This window comes from Callospermophilus lateralis, chromosome 9 (genome assembly GCF_048772815.1).
Source record: "Callospermophilus lateralis isolate mCalLat2 chromosome 9, mCalLat2.hap1, whole genome shotgun sequence".
NCBI classification, from domain to species: Eukaryota; Metazoa; Chordata; class Mammalia; order Rodentia; family Sciuridae; genus Callospermophilus; species Callospermophilus lateralis.
In genome coordinates, this window is record NC_135313.1 from 37,608,150 (window position 1) to 37,627,124 (window position 18,975).

The window sequence follows — 18,975 nt, forward strand, 5'->3', positions numbered from 1 at the left end:
CATGGGGCACCAAAGTGGGAATCACTTCTGCTGCTCTGCCTTGCATCCTGTCCAGCTGGACACTGGTGATCTGTGGCTGTGCTGAGGAGCCCAGCTGTCTGGTGGCCACACTGGGCCACAGCCAGCTCTCCTGCCCAGAGTGCTGCTGAATTGCAAGCACTCAGTTCATGGTCACAGAGGTGGTATCTGGATGCTTCTTTGCCTAGTAAAGAAGAGGCAGAACTCTGGGAAAAATGGGAAGGGGGTATGTCAAAGTTTAACTGTTGTTATGATATTTCACTTATGCATGTCTAACCAGTTCTTCAGTGGTGTTCTGATTTTAAAAAATGAGATGGAGAGGTAGGAGAGAGAAATTTTTTATTAATAGACACACTTAGGCATTCATGCAGAATGGGAGGAGAAAAGGCCATCAATGGCACAAGAATTGGGAGTACCCGGAACTGATCACGGTGCATGCATGGAGCCCTCCCTTCCTACCTGTCTCTCCATGTACTCAACAGCATACCTGCTGACACCCCTGTCACAATCCTCTGCCTCACCCACCAATACAGCCACTATACACACCAGCACATGCACATGTGTGCGCACACACTCATCTTGAGTGAAGTGACATTAGTAACCTCTCTGTTCCTGGAGGTGGACTTCAAGTGGAGAAATGGGTAGACAGTGGGATATGTATATGTAAAAAGCTTCATACCAGTTGGCTATTAACACAGGTTGCTCTAAAGATTGCTCTTTAGAATCCCTGCCCAGCCATCTGCTGTGCCTAGGGAAGCTTCCCCAAGAGTAAGAATTCACAAAATAGCCCTGGCTGCCCCCAGAGAGGCCTGTGCGGAGAGTTCTCTGAGACAGAATTCTCGTGCCCTTTGAAAGTGGGGCCAATTGCACTGCCAAACCTGCTATTTATTAATCTGAGAGAGAGTTTCTTGGATTCCAAAAATTCTATCATCTCTCAATCATTTTTGTCAAAAATTATTTGTGAAGTGCTTACTGTGTACCAGTTCTCTCTGATCTCCATGGGGCTCCAGCCCTATAAAGACAGGGTGATGATATCATTGGAAAGATTTGGCTTCAGTTGTCCCGCAGCTGGCAGGGGTCAAGGAAGCACACAGAGAGGAGGTCCCAGCTAACTTACCCAGACATGGTTTTCCCACCTATAAATGAAGGAGTAAATTAGCTGAGGTTTCTAAGGACACTTCCCAATTTGTTAATTTGTTTAATTGTTAACTGTGTGATCTGGGCCAAGTACCTAATCTTCGGTGTCTCAGTTTCTCTACTCAAAATATGAGAATAGTAGTACCTCATCAGGGGTCATTGTGGCAATGGCATGAGTTAGTGCTTATAAAGTGATTAGATGAGCTGGCTTCAGCCTTATCATTATTAACATTGATATCATTCTTTCCTTCGACATATACTGACTGTGAGTACTGCCAAGCGTTCTTCTAGAAGCTGGAGGTGTTGCAGTAAAGAAATCCCGGTCTCTGTCCTTGGAGAGTTTCCCAGCTAGAAGAGACATTAGGCAAATAATCTATACCATGACAGATGGTAAGGAGTGGCAAAGAAAATGAATGAGAGCCATGAGAGAGAGAGTATCAAGGTGGTAGACAGGGTGCTATTTTACATAGCATAGAATCTCATATTTGAACAGAGACTTACAGAGCTACTTATGTCCATGTCTGACAGAAGGTGTTTCTGGGCACAAGTGCAAAGTCCTGGGGTGAGGGCATGCTTGGCATGTCCATAGAACAGCAAAGAGGCCCCTGTGGCTAGAGCAGGGTGGTAATGGAGGTGGTGAGGAGGACGTACTGTGGAGAGTGTGGAGTGGTGGGAGGGCTGCCATAGATCCCGGGGCCTCATAGTCCATTCTAAGAACTTTGGCTTTTACTCTGAGCAAAATAGGAAACTATTTGGACAGTTTTGAGGAGACAAATGATATGATATGTTGAACACTTTTTAATATATTTGTTCATTGATTGTATTTCTTCTTCTGTGACGTGTCTGTTCAGTTCCTTAGTCAATTTATTGATTGGGTTATTTGAGGTTTTTTTAGTGTTAATTTTTTTGTGCTCTTTGTATATCCTGGAGATTAATGCTCTATCTGAGGTGCGTGTGGTAGAGATTTTCTCCCATTCTGTAGGTTCTCTCTTCATTTCTTCATTGTTTCCTTTGTTGTAAAGAAGCTTTTTGGTTTGATTCCATCCCATTTATTGATTCTTGATTTTACTTCTTGCGCTTTAGGAGTCTCGTAAAGGAAGTCAGTTCCTAAGCTGATAATGGTGGAGATTTGGACCTACTTTTTCTTCTGTTAGGTGCAGGGTCTCTGTTCTAAGGCTCACTTAACTTCTGTGCTAAATTATAAGGGCTCAAAAGCTGAAGCAAGACAACCAGGAGGGAAATGACCATGATGACTTGAACCAAGGTAATCTCAGTGGGTTAGTTCTAAAAGGATTTTGTTCTTTCCCTCTAAAGTCTAACGCTTTTTTTTTTTTTAAATCTTTTGCTTCAAGAACCTCATAAGTATGCCCACCCTCTCCTAGGTTCTCTAGTCTCTTTAGCAATTAACCTGATAAAACCCAAGGCACATAATTTCTTGAGTGGAAGCACTCTAGAAATGGAATCAGATGCCCCCCAACACCTTCAAACCTTAGCTGCTACAGAAGACCTGACCTGCCTTAAGTCACTATTTCCTGTCTGAATGATTCAGGCCTCCAGGGTTATCAGCCTAGTGAGTTTCATAAACATCTCATCAGCTTGAAAAAAATTAAGAGAGAAGATTATGCAAATGAAAGACTCCAGCTGTTAAGATTTCCAGATGGACCCATTCTTTTCATGGACTCTGTTGAGGTCCCAGTTCTTTCCCCTGTTGCCCTTAGTTCCTATGGAAAAAAAGTTTGGAGAAATTAATCATGTTTAAGAAATAGAAGTTATCCTAATGAGGTGTTTTTTTAAAAGAAGTTATTTCTTAAAATCATTTAAAAGCCTGATTGAACTTCCAATGAAGGCTTTATGCATAAAGTTCAAGTGCTGCAAGGTAAACTAAAGGAAGAAGCATGAAAAATTCTATAGATCAATCTGGCCTTTCAACCATTCTGTCTGTAAGAGCATCTTCAAGTTCCTGATATAGAAGAAAGTGTGGATTGAAATTCTAAAACTTTTCTACTTAACAGATTCACTTTTTGAAAAAAATCTACATCCCAAGCCCTTTTAATTTATTATTATTATTATTATTATTATATTTATTTTGAAACGGGGTCTCACTAAGTTGCCCTGGCTGGCTTCAAACTTGTGATCCTCCTGCCTCAGCCTCCTGAGTGGCTGGGATTACAGCCATTCGCTTCATTTTATTTTAATATTAAGCTTCTTTAACACAAACTGATGAGTTTATTTTTTGTTGTGAGGATTAAAGGGAAAAGTGCAGGGATCTTCTGCAGGGGCAAGTTCTGAAGTCAGCACCACACAGCGCCCTGTGTTATGACTTTGTTGTTCTGGACAGTGCTGACTCCTTCCTACCAGTTTCCCTCCTGGATCTTTCTCCTTCCCCTGTGTTTCTTCTCTAAACCTAAGTGCATGAGTCATTGTGCTTTGGATACATGCATGTATTATAAATTGCGAATTCCATTTTCCTAGGCCAAGTCAAATTAACAGAGATTAAAGTCCTTACTGTCTGTATCATAATACTGAAGGAGCCAGTATTCGCAAATAGCATCTAGACCCTGCTCTTATATACATGGGCTCATTTTCCTTTGGTGTAGAGTCGTGATTTCTACATAAGTTGAATCAGTGGCTACCATTACAGTTGAAAATGGGATGAAGTGTTTTTGCAAAGTCATTTTTCAAATAAGCAACAGATTGAAGCTCATAGTGAAACAAAAGACTGACTCACATCATGTTGTAGATGCCTCTATTACCACAGCCCTTTACATAAGATCAGATGCTCCCAAATTAGCTTAAAATCACCTGTAGCCTGATTTGATAATGGCTGCAACTGGTTGAAGGGTATGTGGGAATTAATTAGTGTGTGTGTGTGTGTGTGTGTGTGTGTGTGTGTTTGAAGTTTCCTATAATAAAAAGTTAAAGAGATACCCCCTTAGAGCCATATAGCATCCTTTTCATATTCTCTCTTGAAAAGCCTGCAGGTAAGTCTCCACCTTTGAAACGCAGGTTCTCCATGAAAAACTCGGTCATCATTGATAAAATGAGGATAACAAGAATATCTAAACGCTGACTGTTGTGAGAATTAAATGAGGTAATACATGTCCAGTGCATGCTGTCTGATGCACAGTAGTCTGTCAGGAGAAGTTAGCTGTTGCTTTAGAATTCAGGTTGGAATGAAAGCTCACTGTCCCATGCAGTTATGGTTTGCACAGCGAGTATAGATCAGAAAGTTAGACATATGGGAATTTGTATTTCTATTTCAAGAGAGGCTGTGTGTGCAGTAAAAGAGCAATAGTTCAGAAATTAGTCCCAGAGGTGTACCTTCTTGCTCTATAGCTCTGTTCAAATCACTTTATCTCTATGTTGAGCTTTCTATAGCAGGAGTTTGGGTTTTGATTCAGTGTTGTTATTCAGTCCTGTTCCATTACATGTAAACACAAAAGTATTTAGATTGAAAGTCAACTAAATGGAATTACTGGGGAAAAGTATATGCTTCAAGCATGTTTTTAGGTCACAGATTCTGGGTTTCAGAGCCTGATTTGTCACTAGCTAAATGGTCACAAATGAGTGCATTAAAACTGCTTGTTCTGTGCTTTTCATCAATGAAAAAGGATGTTTGCAAAGATTAAACAAGATGCTAGACCCTCTTCATGGTGCCCCACACGTAACAATCCCTTAATAAATCTTTGCTATTTAAAGAATGTATTTATACCACTAAAATGAATAAATGATAACAGTCATTCATTTATTCATCAAATAATTGTTCAGTGCTAAGCATGAGTGTAGGATACAACAGTGAACAGTCCGCATAAAGTCCCCTCAGTCACAGACAAACAAATCAATAGACACGCAATGGATATCAGATGGTAATACATGCTATGAAGACAAAGTAAAGCAGGCTAAGTGGGGTGGAGAGTGGAGGGCTATTTCACACTGGCTTCTCTAGGAAGCTTCTCTTATAAGGTAGTATTCCAACAGAAGCACCAGAAAGCTATGTGTCTCTCTGGAGGAAGAGCTTTCCAGACACAAGAAACAGAAAGGTGCAGTGACCCAGAGTAGGAGAAACATGTATTTAATTCAGAGGGGGCGAGTATGAGCAAAGGGATGTGCAGAGATAAGGGTAGGGGAAGCCAGATCCTGAGGACCTGACTGGTACTAGGGGCTTTGGACTTCATTACCAATGAGGGAAAAAGCTATAGGTTAGTTTAAAACAAGGAGCCATATGATCCAGCTTGGGTTTGGGAAGGGGTCATCTGGTGGCTGTATCAGTAATAAATTGTGGGGGAACAGGATGGGAAGGGAAGCTTTTTCCAGGATTATGGCAAAACATTATGCATTATACATAAGCTATAATAGTGAGAAGTGGGTAGATTCTAGACACATTGTAAAGAAATAGTAGAGATGGTGACACCTGGGAAATGGCATAGAAGGCTGCTACTCGAAAAACCATACTTTCATGTGAATTAGAACAGGGATATGAAATCAGGTATTGTGATGCCTGCATCATTGTTCTTTTTGCTTAGGAGAGGGGAGAGAGGCCAAGGAGGGGGAAGTGGTCAAAGAATGATATCTGCAGGTATGGAAATGACACTGAAACCCATTGATTTGTACAATTAACGTATTAATAATTGCAATTAAAACTTAAAATGGGGGGTAGGTATATGGGTAGTTGTTTTCCTGTGGATGCCTGTGAATCCATGACCCTTCTGAGCGAGTAAGTAAAGATGTGCCTTCCTCTCAGCAGATATGCCCCCTGCACTAGGGTATTCAAGGTTCGGGGAGCTATTCTTCAGTGCCCACGTGTGCTATTGTCTCAGAACCTTGTTCAGGGCTATGGTTTACACTTAAGAACAGGGAAGACAAAAATAACTCCAAGCTTTGCTGCTTGTACAACTACAAGGGTAAAGTTGCCATTTACTGAAATGGGAAGGTTGCAGATGGAGCACGTTTGTGGAGGAAAATTAAGAACTGAGTTTGGGATGCCTGTTAAACATTTAAGTGGAAATACCAAGAGGTGGTGGGATATACAAGCTAGAAGTAAAGGGAGAGGTTGGGACTAGGATATACATTTGAGATTCATTAATTTATGAGTTATTATATTGCATATTATATATGATGTATGTTTAATATGTAAAAATAACACTAATCATTAGCAAAAAATGTAATGATAAAGTCCTTTTTAAATATATCAGTACTCTTGGGGGTACTGAACTATAGCTCAGTGGCAGAGTGCTTGCCTAGCATGTGTGAGGCACTGGGTTCAATCCTCAGCACCACATAAAAGTAAATAAACAAAATAAAGGTGTTGTGTCCATCTACAACTAAACAAACTTTTTTAAAAATAAATAAATGTATCAGTGCTCTTAATTTCTATGAATTATTTTATATCTAGTTTTTGTTAGTGTTGTTAACATATACTCAGGGGGAAAAACATTTAAACTATTTTTTAAAAGATAAGGTGAACTAAGTCCATATACTCATTATTCTCTCTCCCACTTCTAGTGGTAACCACTATTAATAACTTCTTTTATATCCTTCTGAAAATGTTCTATGAACATAGAACTATATATAAATATGTATATAATGCATATGTTTGCTTTTTATATAAATGAGGTCATGCTATATATACCATCTGCAACTTAGTTTCTTTTAAAAAAATTTTTATAGATACTGTCAAATCACCCTTCACAAATGTCATACCAATCTGTACTCCCACCAACCGAGTATCAGATTGCTTTTTTCACAGTCTCAACTAATATTGCACATGACCAAACTTTTTAATCATTGCCAATTTGGCAGTTGAAAATAGTGCTTTAAAAATTTACATAGTTTTTCATATGTCTGTTGGCCTTTTACGTTTCTTTTTCTGTGATCTGCCTTTTCATGCCCTTTGTACATTTTCTTAGTTTTTAAAATGGTTTCTAAGAGCTCTTTTTATATTAAGGCGATTAATCCTTTGTGCTAAGCCTTTTTTCAAATAAAATGGGCCTTCAGTAATAGCTGCTGTGGAAAATAAGAGGTGCAGGTAACAAAAGAGGGGACTTTGACTGCTAGACTTTGGGAACATGCTTTTCCTCTCTATTTCTTTTTTTACTTCCCTCTCTGATCTGTTTTTCCCCAGCTAATCTTACTCCCCATTTCTCTTTTATTTTCAATGTCCCTTGCCTGTTGGGAGTGGGAGGGTGGAGAAGGATATACATTTTTTATCTTATAGACTGAGTAAAAATTATCTTTCAAAATTTTAGTCTTGCTTTTTAGTAGTATAAAGTTTCTTAATCTTGACATACCATAGGATCTCATAATAGATCTGAACTTGGCACTGATACATGGTATATATTTCCTTAATTGTTTCTATGGTTTGATTATAATCAGTGGAAGAAATAAAGGAGGGAAGAAGCATCTACTACATAGAAGATATTATGCAAGGCCTGTGTTATTTTTCTCTTTTCATCTTCACACCAACCCCAGGAGGCAGCTTTTATTGCTCTCATTTAATAGAGGAGGAAACAAACTCTAGTGCAATTAAGAAAACTTATTTTTTTTTCTCCCCTTCGCCTCACATCCTCTTATATGTATTTTTGTATAATAATGCGGGTCTCCTTCCATCTTCCGTGCAATTCCCCCTCTCTCTTCCATACCCTCCCACCTCAATGTGATCCTGCAATCTGTACATGTGGGAATAATAAGAATTCATACCCCATTTGAAACAAATGTATGATATATGATATGTCAAGATCAATGTAATGTTTTGAGCAACTAATAAATTTCTAATGTTTAAAAGAAAAAAAGAAAACTTGCCTAAGGTCACATGGTCACATGGTTGATTTAGTCAAGGTTAGACTGGAAGGAAAAGTCTACTTGCCTCTGTCGAATTCCAAACTCCAGGATGTTTTTAGTAATTTTTTTTCCTCCAACTTTGCTAACAGAAAACACTCCTGAATTTTTTCCTCGTTTTGTCAGTTGATGTGGTTAGAACTGAACTGAAAGGTGCAAGAAAATATTAATTTCATGCAATTATTCATTGTATATTAGATAATTAGATTGGTAGGTATAAAAAATACATTAATGCACTTTGTGCCTTTGGAACAAATTATTTGACAAAAGAGAAAGAACATGAAGAAATTCATATGTAACTGTGAGGTTTGTGTGTCTAATGCTCTGATTTGCCAGAAAACCCAAGGGATTTTCTGTTTTGCTCTTTGGAGTGGCCTTGGAAGCTCAGCCCCTTGTCTGGATTATGTGGGATATGAAGTGAGTGAGCTTGCAAATCCCTGCCTTCTTCTTCATAGGCCTACAATGGGCACCATCAAGCCTTGGAGGTCCTTTTGCAGTCGCTGGTGGACCTGGACATCAGGGACGAGAAAGGCCGCACAGCTCTGGATCTGGCCGCCTTTAAGGGACACACAGAATGTGTGGAAGCACTTGTCAATCAGGGAGCATCCATCTTTGTGAAAGACAATGTAACCAAAAGAACCCCACTTCACGCCTCAGGTAAGACTTGTCAAGGGTCTAGTGACCCTAGTTTTATTCATTGTTTGAATAAAAAAGTGGCAGAATCCTCTTGAACCCCCATTTTTATAATATTGATTTTCTTTCAATATCACATAGACCTACATATTTCCAAAAATTTTTGATCTGATATCCCTTTGGAGATGATTGGTGTTCTCTGGTGTTCTCTGGCCAACAGCCTCTTTTTATTGTTGTTGCTGTTTTCCTTAACCCAAAAGACTGTTCTGAACTTTTGACCAAAAGGCTACCACAAACCTTTGTGGAAAAAAGGTCAAGATAAAATGTGATCCTCAGAATAAGTTCTACAGAACAAACCACATCAAAATTACATGGCATTTTAAAGCATGATATTAATGATATTGCAGGTCTGTTTCGTGTAGAGAAACATCAGACTGTGATCCAATCAGTACATCATTCTACCAACCTAAATGATGCTCTTTAGCTTTTGCTCTGGTTCTTGATGCATCAGATGTAAAAATAGAAACTCTTAAAAAGTACATGTATTTATCAAAAAAGTAAGAAGTTTGTCTTTTCTGGGAGTTTCCTCCAATGCTTGTCGGTTGATGTGGTTAAGACTGAACTGATAGGTGCGAGAAAACATTAATTCATGCAGTTATTCTTCCACCTTCAATATTTATAGATGTACACACAGATATAAAGATAAGGTAGAAGAGTCTCTGGCTCAGCTAAGGCATAAATACCTTTGGGCCCAGGAAAGTTAGTAATATTAGCCTTTGATGGGATTTTAGTAGGCATGGTCTGATAAATAAAAGTAACTCTTACACAATGAAATGTGGTTGTACTGAAAATTAAATGAAGATAGCCGCCCCCCCCCGCCCCGCTTAACTTTATGATTCTTGTTATTGGGAAAAACTTTCTGGGAATGACAGACTTTGTAGAAATATTTCCACAGCCATTCCTTAACTTCCAACCCAGTGAAAAGATAGAATACAGAGACTGAAAAAAAACCTGTTGTCTAAATATCTGGAAATGATTGTTGCTGGAAAAAACTCTAACCATGAGGTCAGTGATGTTTGGTGTCATTGAATAACAAATTCTTACTTCCCATCACATTTAGTCTTTTGGCCACCCTGGCGTTTTGGATATAATTAATTATGTTCAAATGTGGAAGACTGCCCTGTATAAACAGGTGAACAGTGAGGAGCAATTGTCATGTAGGTGTGGTCCAAGGGCGCCCCCTAGTGGTAAAGAAGATTCGCTCCCTTCAGGTTTCCTTCGCGTCATTCATTAAAAAGACTCAGGCTGTCATCTAATGCTGTTCTCTACAAAATGTCTGCTGTTCAGGAACTTTAGCCTGTGGCTTGAGGATCTGCTTACCCAGAATGTTTTTCAACTCCCTGGAGGAGGCCCATTTCCTTGTTTTAAATCCTCAGAGTACTGTAAGGAGCGGCAGCCAGGATGGATACTAGAGGTTTGGGCACAGATGGATGCAGTGACAGTTGTGTTTTTTGAGTATCAAGAAAAATGGCTGTCACTCACAGCCATGGAGAGGCCGAGCTGGTCTGAGACAAAGCTGGAGCTAGCAGGGCACAGCTGAAGATGTTAACATCTTTTTGCTAGAAGTCAGTTGGGGAGGAAAAGTAGTGTATGGGAAGCCAAGAAGAAATCACTCTAAGGGGCACATAAATTTCCCTGAGGACTACTAGTTAAGTTTAAAAAGCTAATGTACCCTCCCCTCCAAAAAAAAAAAAAAAAAAAGAAAAAGAAGAACAACAACAACTATAGAAATTGTTTTGTTGTGTAATACACTGGATGAGTGATATGGACTTAGATTATTGTGTTCCTCTTATGTTTATCCAAAATTCAAATATCTGGAATTAGTGTGATTTTGAACACTTAAAGACTATCATTTTGATATAGAAACGGGAAATGGTCAAAGTATATTATTTTACCACCGTCAGGAACCCAGCTGTCAGTCCTTTGGTAATCTTGTCCTTTAGGCATACATTAAATTCCTTGTATTCTCCAACAATGGTAACAGATTTACTGTAATTTTAGGAAAAAAAAAAAAAAAGACAACAGCAGCAACAATGTACTGCCTATAACTCTGATCCACAAAATTTCCTCTAGAGATACATAAATGGAATGTTGCTGAGAATGAGCTGAATGCAATGGCCTACAAAATGTGGGCATTATTTCTGCAGTTCATTTGAATGGTGTCGACAAATGTGAGCTAATTCTAATATGTATTGTCCCTGAAAACTGTGTCGATGTTAAATTAGCATTCTCTCAAGACTGGCAAGCAATAAAAGCACTGTAAAATGCAGCTCTGAGAAGAGCCTTTATCATTGTGACATAGCTGCCTCTATTCTCCACATCCATAACAGGGGAAATTCAATGTATTTTATGGTGTTCTTATTGTTCAGAGAGGAGAGTAGGTCATGTCTGCAGTTTTAAACATATTTTTTCTCATCTTATTCCCTGAGAGCCATGTCTATTATAAGACCTTTTCAGGGTTTCATTCAGCAAACTGGAAGAAAGTACCTGAGTCCAGGGCACTGTTATCCCGGGGAGGTTTACATCCCAGTACCCACACAACCCCAGGCACCAAGAATTCCCAAAAGAAGCAACTTGCCAGGTGCTCAGACTTCAGCCTCCTGCCCAGCCTCTTTCCCCGCCAGTCAAGGCTGAGACAGGGTTGGGGCCATATTCCTGTCCACTACAGGGTCTGTTGGGCAAGGAGGGGGCAGTTGAGGGCCAGTGGCCCTAGGAAGGGACCTAGATGGCATCTGATTTACCGCTGGGCAGGAAAGGGTAAGGAGAGGAGGGAGGCAGCCTGAGGGCAGCCTGCATTGTACAAGAGATGCTGGAAGGCAGAGAACAAAGGCTGTGGTTTGAGGAACACCAGGACACCACAGGGGCCCATTCCTACATCTCCTGAGAGTGCCAGTCAGTCACCAATGAGCAGGGACCACATGGATCATGTACACTTTTGTGCCTTGATGTTTTACTTTAGGCTACCACTGATCAATGACAACTATTGTTAGAATGTCTACCTCAGAATGACCCCGAAGAAGAGGCAGGGCCTGTTCTGTTCTCCCCGGGGCCTTTCTTCCACCCCACCCCTTCCCCGCTCCTTCATCTCCCCTTCTCCTTCCTCCTCCTATACTCTTCCTGCTCCCCTGTTCCCTCCTCTCTCTTTTCCTCCTCCTCCTCCTTTCTTCTGGAGGCAGGTAGACACAGCATGATCATATAGAGCTGAGTGAGTCTCTTAGAGGAACAAAGGGAGGGACTGACAAGTGGGGAGAGATCCCGGTCCTCTCCACGGACTTAAGAAAGAATGTCGAGGTTAAGAAAAACCGCTCGACACAGAAGCCAGACAAGGAAGGTCAGCACCAGATTCCTTCCTTCACAGGAAGAAAGGGGAAGACAAATGAACCCCTGGGCAGGCTGTGCCCCCATGCCCTCACGAACTGGAGACCCAGGGACATCTGTCCGTGGCAATGCAAGTCACTGATTTGAAGCCCAAGAAAGTTTCACTCTGGAGGGAGATCTGTAGTTAAAACAATGTCCATTCTTTTCTTTTTCAGTCATTAATGGTCACACCCTGTGTTTGCGGCTATTATTAGAAATTTCAGACAACCCTGAAGTGGTTGACGTGAAAGATGCCAAAGGACAGTAAGTGTTCCCACACTTGGCCTCGGGTTGATGTTTCAATCACAGGAGGTAATGGGTTGCTCTGTTAAGCAGCTAAGAGGGCTGACTGCTGAATTCTAGGTTGGGGAGATATATATCTGGATGAAATTCACGGGTGAGGGCCCTAGAATAATGAGGTGCTTTGCGCTGGAGTGTGTATTAGGGAAGAGCATGTGGGGGTGGGGTGGCCATATATTTCCATGGGGGAAAAAATCATCTCTTTATCAGGCTTTTTCTGTATTTCCTGGCTTTTTAAAATATATATATATATTCCATCCTTTGTTCCCTCTTTCTCCCCATCTTTTTAAAAATTGGTTCATTTTAGTTATACGTGACAGTAGAATCCATTTTGACATAGTTGTAAAAGTGTGGAATATATCTTGTTCTAAGGTAGACCCCAGTACCTCTCCTTCCCCTTCCCTCTCCCTACACCCTGTTTCCTTCCTTCTTCTGAACTTTCTGCCATTTACCCATAGTTATTCTTAAAAATTAATTTATCGTGGATGTACACAATGGTGAGATTTACTGTGGTGTATTCGTGTATGTACATAGGAAAGTTATGTCAGATTCATTCCACTGTCTTTCCTTTTCCCATCTCCCCTCCCTTCCCTTCATTCTCTTTTGTCTACTCCACTGAATTTTTATTCTTCACCCCTCACCTTATTGTGTATTAGCTTCCACATATCAGAGAAAATATGTGACCTTTTGTTATTTGGGAAGGGCTTATTTCACTTAACCTGATAGTCTCCAGATCCATCCATTTACCAACAAATGTCATAAAGCATTCTTCTTTATGGTTAAGTAATACTCCGTTGTGTATATATACCACATTTTGTTTATCCATTCATCTGTTGAAGGGTACCTAGGTAGGTCCCATAGCTTAGCTATTGTGAATTGTGCTGCTATAAACATTGATTGTCACTTATGATGATTTTAAGTCCTTTGGATATATACCAAGGAGTGGGATGACTGGGTCAAAAAGAGTTCTAAATTATCTTCTGAAAATGATAGGATTAGCATGAATATTTTGAGAAGGAGCCTTCTCCTGCTACACCCCTAGAAATCATTCCACCAGTGCCCTGTTAGAACAGAGGCAGATTCCTATATCCACATATCATATAGCAAATGGGAGACACAAAAAACACATAGCAATTGTCAAGAATAAAAAGAGAGACATCCTCCCACTAGAAGTATCTGTTATCTCCTTTTTAAAGGCCGTTCATCTCTCTCCCTAGAACCCCACTTATGCTCGCAGTGGCATATGGACATATTGATGCTGTTTCATTGTTACTTGAAAAGGAAGCAAATGTGGATGCTGTTGACATCATGGGATGCACGGCTTTACACAGAGGGGTATGTACATATTTCTCAGCTTTAGTCGGCACTGTTTCAATGAGCTTGTTTCCTTTTTTCTTTCCCTATTTGAATTTATAGTACAAAAAAAAATTGTTTCATAAGATAGCCAGTTAACCTCAGCCAGTCAAAAGGAAATCACAAAATCACGTGGAAGCCCGTTGTTTCCTATGATCTCAGTCCATTCAGTTGAGGGAAAAAGGAATGAGCCATGTACAAAAGGCGAGGACTCTCTGGTCTGGAAGGAATCTTGGAGTGAGATACCTTCATGTCAACTGATTAGCAGAAGCTGACTACAGTTAAGTGTTTGAGGGAACTGCGTTACCAAACTACAAGCCCAGTTTACAAATTCTGGTGACTATTTGGTCCTTAAAGGGACCCTCAGCCCCCAAGAGTGCACCTGCTAGAACTGGGCTGTGTAAACTGGAGTAGCCCTCAAGAGGACAAACTCCCCAACACTGCAGATATAGGAAGCAAGGGTAAGAGACAACTGTGAACTTCCCAGATAACAAAATCAGGGCCCACCGAGGTCTGTGAACAAGGAAGGTGCTTCTGGAGAACAAAAGTGACCGAAAGGAAAAAAAAAAAAAAGAAAGAAATCAACAACTCATGCAACGGTACAATAACAAAAAGTACCCTTAAGTCCTGATCCTAAGATTCCGTGTTAGAGTATGATAAATAGGTACATGAACACCTACTATTAGTGGGATTGGGTCTGTTTCTGATTATAAAGTACATGAACATTGGAGAAAATTTGCAAAATGTTTTTTGAAAACCACAATCTCCAGCAATCATATCTCCCAGGGATAACCACTTTTGGTGAATGTGTATCTCCAATCTTTTTTTTTTTTTTATTCCTGTATATAGATTTCTCTTACCTTCAAAAAGAGAGAATAGTGAAGGTACAATTTGGAATCTGACTTTTTTTTTTCTTTTAGTATGTTAAAGAACTTTTTGGATATCAGTAAATAGTTTTCCATACCATCATTTCTAATGCTCCATTGTATGTATGTGCTATAATTTCTTTTAGTAATTACCTAGTTTTGAGTTTGTTTGCAATTTCTAATTGTTGTTCATTACAAAGGATGCCAGAGTATATATTCTTTGGACAATTCTTTGTACATATCTGCAGAACTATTTTTTAAAGCATACCCAAGAAAACTAAATGCACAAAAGCAGAAATCATAAAATTGCTATTTGGTGATGGTGTAAACACCCTGAGAAGTGGAAAGAAGACGAACTTTATGTTGTCATTGTCACAGTCATAATTCTTATTTTTTGGACATTTCCTGTGGGCCATGCAACAGGCTGGCGACCTTTACGTTATAGTCATATCATATAACAACATTTCAGCCATTGATGGACCACATTTACAATGGTGATCTCATGATATTATATTGGAGCTGAAAATTTGTTATCACCTAATATTGTACTCTACCTCTTCTGTTTAGATATGTTTAGATACACACATACTTACCATTGTATTACAATTGCCTACAGTGTTTAGTATACTAAAATCCTGTACAGGTTTGTAGCCTAAGAGGAATAGGCTATATAGCCTGCATATGCATTGGGCTCTACCATTTAGATTTGTGTAAGTACAAGTACACTCTATGTTCACACAATGACAAAATCACCTAACACAATTCTCAGAAGGTATCCCAGTCGGTAAGCATCACATGACTGTATTATCTCATTAGTCCTTACAACAGCCTCTGAGGTCATTATTTCTATTACTGTGTATAGATAAATAAAGTGAGCCAGAGAGAGGAGAATTAACATAAGTTTTACAAGGGGTAGGGAGACAAGATTTTACTCATATCTTCCTGCTTGTAAAGCTGGTATTTTCGACTATACCTTTCAGGTTATATTTGGAGAGTCAAAGGATGTTTCCAAAATGTCGATGCTCACAGACTTTTTTTGGTGTGGATTTTGCTAGGGTTGTCCCACCTCCTTCCCAAGAGAGCCTGCTTCCCTGAGGGCCCAGGCACAGGTGCACTTACTGTGAGCCCAAGCGTCGCTCACCAGCTGTCTTGCTTCCTGAGTCTTCTGCCCTTCTAAGGCTTGTTTTGTGTTTTCCTTGCCACGCACAGATTATGACCGGGCATGAGGAATGTGTGCAAATGCTGCTGGAACAAGAGGTGTCAATCCTCTGTAAAGATTCCAGAGGGAGGACACCCTTGCACTATGCAGCTGCTCGGGGACACGCCACGTGGCTGAGTGAACTGCTCCAAATGACTCTCTCCGAGGAGGACTATTGTTTCAAAGACAACCAAGGCTACACGCCGCTGCACTGGGCTTGTTACAATGGTGAGTTACTTGCATTTGACCAATCCCACTGGACTTCCTGCCCGAGGACCACTGCAATCTCAGTGGAGGCAAGAACACAGCATAATGCCATAAGCCATGGTTTCCACTCTTGCTGCACCCAAGATATGTTTTTTTGTTGGTTGGTTGTGGCCTGTTTGGTGGTTTTTAAAATAGATCCTCACCTTTGCCACCCCCATGGCTGCCCTGATGCCTTAGACCAGTAAAAGTTCACTATCCCCTTTATGTTTACCAGTAACCTATAAATCTTAACCTGAACCTAGCCAGTTTTAATCAGTTTCTGAACTATGTACGATAACCAAGAATCCCACAAAGAAATAAAATAATATAGCTGAACAAAAAACACATGGTGTAATAACATGTCATAATTGAATACTAGAAGATGCCTGGTTTATCTTTTGATATTTCTTTTTTATGTTTCATATTCCCCATTTGTTTTTTTGCACTTAATATTCGGGAGACTTTTAATTTTTTATTTCACTTTTTTGAATAAGAAGGTATGGGTTGTTCATTGTACCATTTGAAATATTGCAGTGTCTTAAGTAAAATTAAGTTTCCATTTCCAAACCTACTTTCTCATGTGATTTAGTGTGTAACTTTCATAATTTTTCCTCTGATACTAAAAATAAATATGAACAAATGTGTATCTGTTTTTAGTTGGAATTATATAATAAACATCATTCTATAACTTTTTTTGGGGGGGGGTTGATGTTTACTTAAAATTCTATTAAGGAGCTGGAGATGTATCTCAATGATAAAGTGCTTGCTTGACATGTTAGGCCCTAGGTTCAATCTCCATCACTCCAAAACAACAACAACAAAAAAAAAAATTAAAAAAAAAAATTCTAAGCTGAGCGCGGTGGCACATCCCTGTAATCCCAGCAGCTCAGGAGGCTGAAGCAGGAGGATGGTGAGTTCAAAACCAGCCTCAGCAAAAGTGAGGCACTAAGCAACTCAGTGAGACCCTGTCTCTAAATAAAATACAAAATAGAGTTAGGGATATGGCTCAGTGGTTGAGCGCCCCTGAGTTCAATCCCCAGTATCCACCCCTGCAAAAAAAAAAAAACAAAAAAAAAATCTACTGCAGAAGATCTTTACAAGTTAATATGTATCAATATAGATTGCTTTAATAACTGGATATTATTTCATAGCTGTGCATACACTAGAATTTATTATTTTTCAAACAGATTTTTGTTGATGGACATCACATTGGTTTTTGTTTTTGTCCTATTATCAACAATGTGGCAATATATGTGTTCATATTATGGTACCAAAAATACTGTTAGATAAATATCTAGAAGGGACATTTTTTAATAAGAAGGTTGGAATATTTTTTTAATTATGATAAAGTATGCTTCATTACTTTGCCAAAAAAATCATTTCTTACACTACCAAATGTTTATAGAAGTCAGTATTTTTTCATAGCTTTGCCAGCCCAGGATGTTACTATCTTTTTTATTTTTTGTTAATTTGAAGGATAAAAAATGGAATCTCATTGTTGTTTTTGATTTGCATCTCCCTATCTAATAGCACATTCATTGATTCTTTATGTTTCTTCTCTGGAAATTGCCTTTTCCATCCATTGCTCACTCTTTTTTCTATTGAGTTATTTATCTTTCTAATACATTTGTAGGAGCACCTTGTCTTAGTTACATATTTGAATCCTCTGTGTGTTATGTGTGTTACAAATATTTTTGTTCCTTGTCTATGATTTTTCCCATGCAGTCATTTGAGATTTTATGTAGTTGTGAATGTTTGAGCTTTCCTTTGTGGTATCTAGGTCTCCAGTATTGGTCCCCAACCCCAAAGATTATATGGACATTTTGTTTATCAGTAACCTATAAATCTTAACCTAAACCTATATTTCTTACTCTTTTTCTATAATTTTATTTTTATGTTTTTAATTCTGTTAAGATTTTTATTTAGAAACTGATTATTGGTTCTAGAAACAATTTTATATGCTCATTATATTTTCATTACAGTCTTTTTTTTTTTTTAACTGGTTCTGCTTCTTCAACATAATTTTGCCCCCTCTCTGCCATTGGAGGATTGTGAATTTTTTTACCTAAAATGTGTAAAGGTTCCCCTGCCCCTTGCCATGAGATGGTCCAGGCAGTGGAGGATCTATCTATAGGAGAGGCAGGATGGAGAGACTTCTGACTGCTGTGGCTCTAACCTGCCACAGATGGCATCCTGGGCCAAGGAAGTGGGCAGTCCTCTCTGCTCTTAGGACTCTCCAGGTACAGGCAGGGAAAGAAGAGCAGTCTTCCCTAAAGCTATTCACCCACTCAGGGCAGCCTTCCTCCAAGTCCAAGGTTCAAGCTCCCATCTTTCCAGAATCCCCTTCACTGGGCATTTTTAAATATTGAAAGTAGTTTGATAATCTCCAGTTCTGCCTGTGTGGTCTCTTAGGTGGGGACTCATATAGGAATGGTACATGGAGATATTGCCCTAAGCAAGGTCTTTTGGGAGATTCAAACTATGAGAGGGTTTGCCGTGTCTGGGACTGTTTAGGAGGAAGGGATGGATGTTGTTGGAAAGCTAGATAATTTAACTTGCCTACTCGAGGCTTCCTACCCTCATTACTTCATATGCTTCTTGATTCTCCTCAAATTAGCTTGTCTCTTTTTAGGTACAAAAAAGGGGGATTTGTGTTTTAACATTTTACGTCGTCCAATCTTCATCATTCTGAGGTAGATCATAAGGGAATTTTTGCTAAATTAGAACTGAGTTCAGTCAGGACACCAGGCTGTATTTCAAAGCCACATAAAATGCTTTCTTGCCTGACAGTTGTACAGCACTTCACAAGCCATGTCTAGGTCTTTCCTGGAGTAAAACTCCCATCATTCTGAGACATAGGTAGGGCAGTTATTGCTAGTCCAACTTTGTATATGGGAAACTGAGGCTCAGAGATCCCAAGTAAATTGTTTTAGGTCATGTAACAAGTAAGTTGATAGAGTTAGATCTTACCTC

The 18,975-nt window shown here is 39.5% G+C and overlaps 1 protein-coding gene across 4 annotated transcripts in view; it reads left to right on the top strand.

The window, feature by feature from the left end:
• Positions 1–18,975, top strand: part of Ankrd44 (ankyrin repeat domain 44) — a 295,099-nt gene that overhangs the window by 262,411 nt on the left and 13,713 nt on the right. For all 4 annotated transcript variants that reach the window (XM_076865519.2, XM_076865521.2, XM_076865520.2 and 1 more), the window contains exons 18-21: positions 8,445–8,646; positions 12,216–12,303; positions 13,557–13,674; positions 15,768–15,984. In XM_076865519.2, the coding sequence (XP_076721634.1) occupies positions 8,445–8,646; positions 12,216–12,303; positions 13,557–13,674; positions 15,768–15,984 (625 nt within the window). The remainder of the gene's footprint in view (positions 1–8,444; positions 8,647–12,215; positions 12,304–13,556; positions 13,675–15,767; positions 15,985–18,975) is intronic.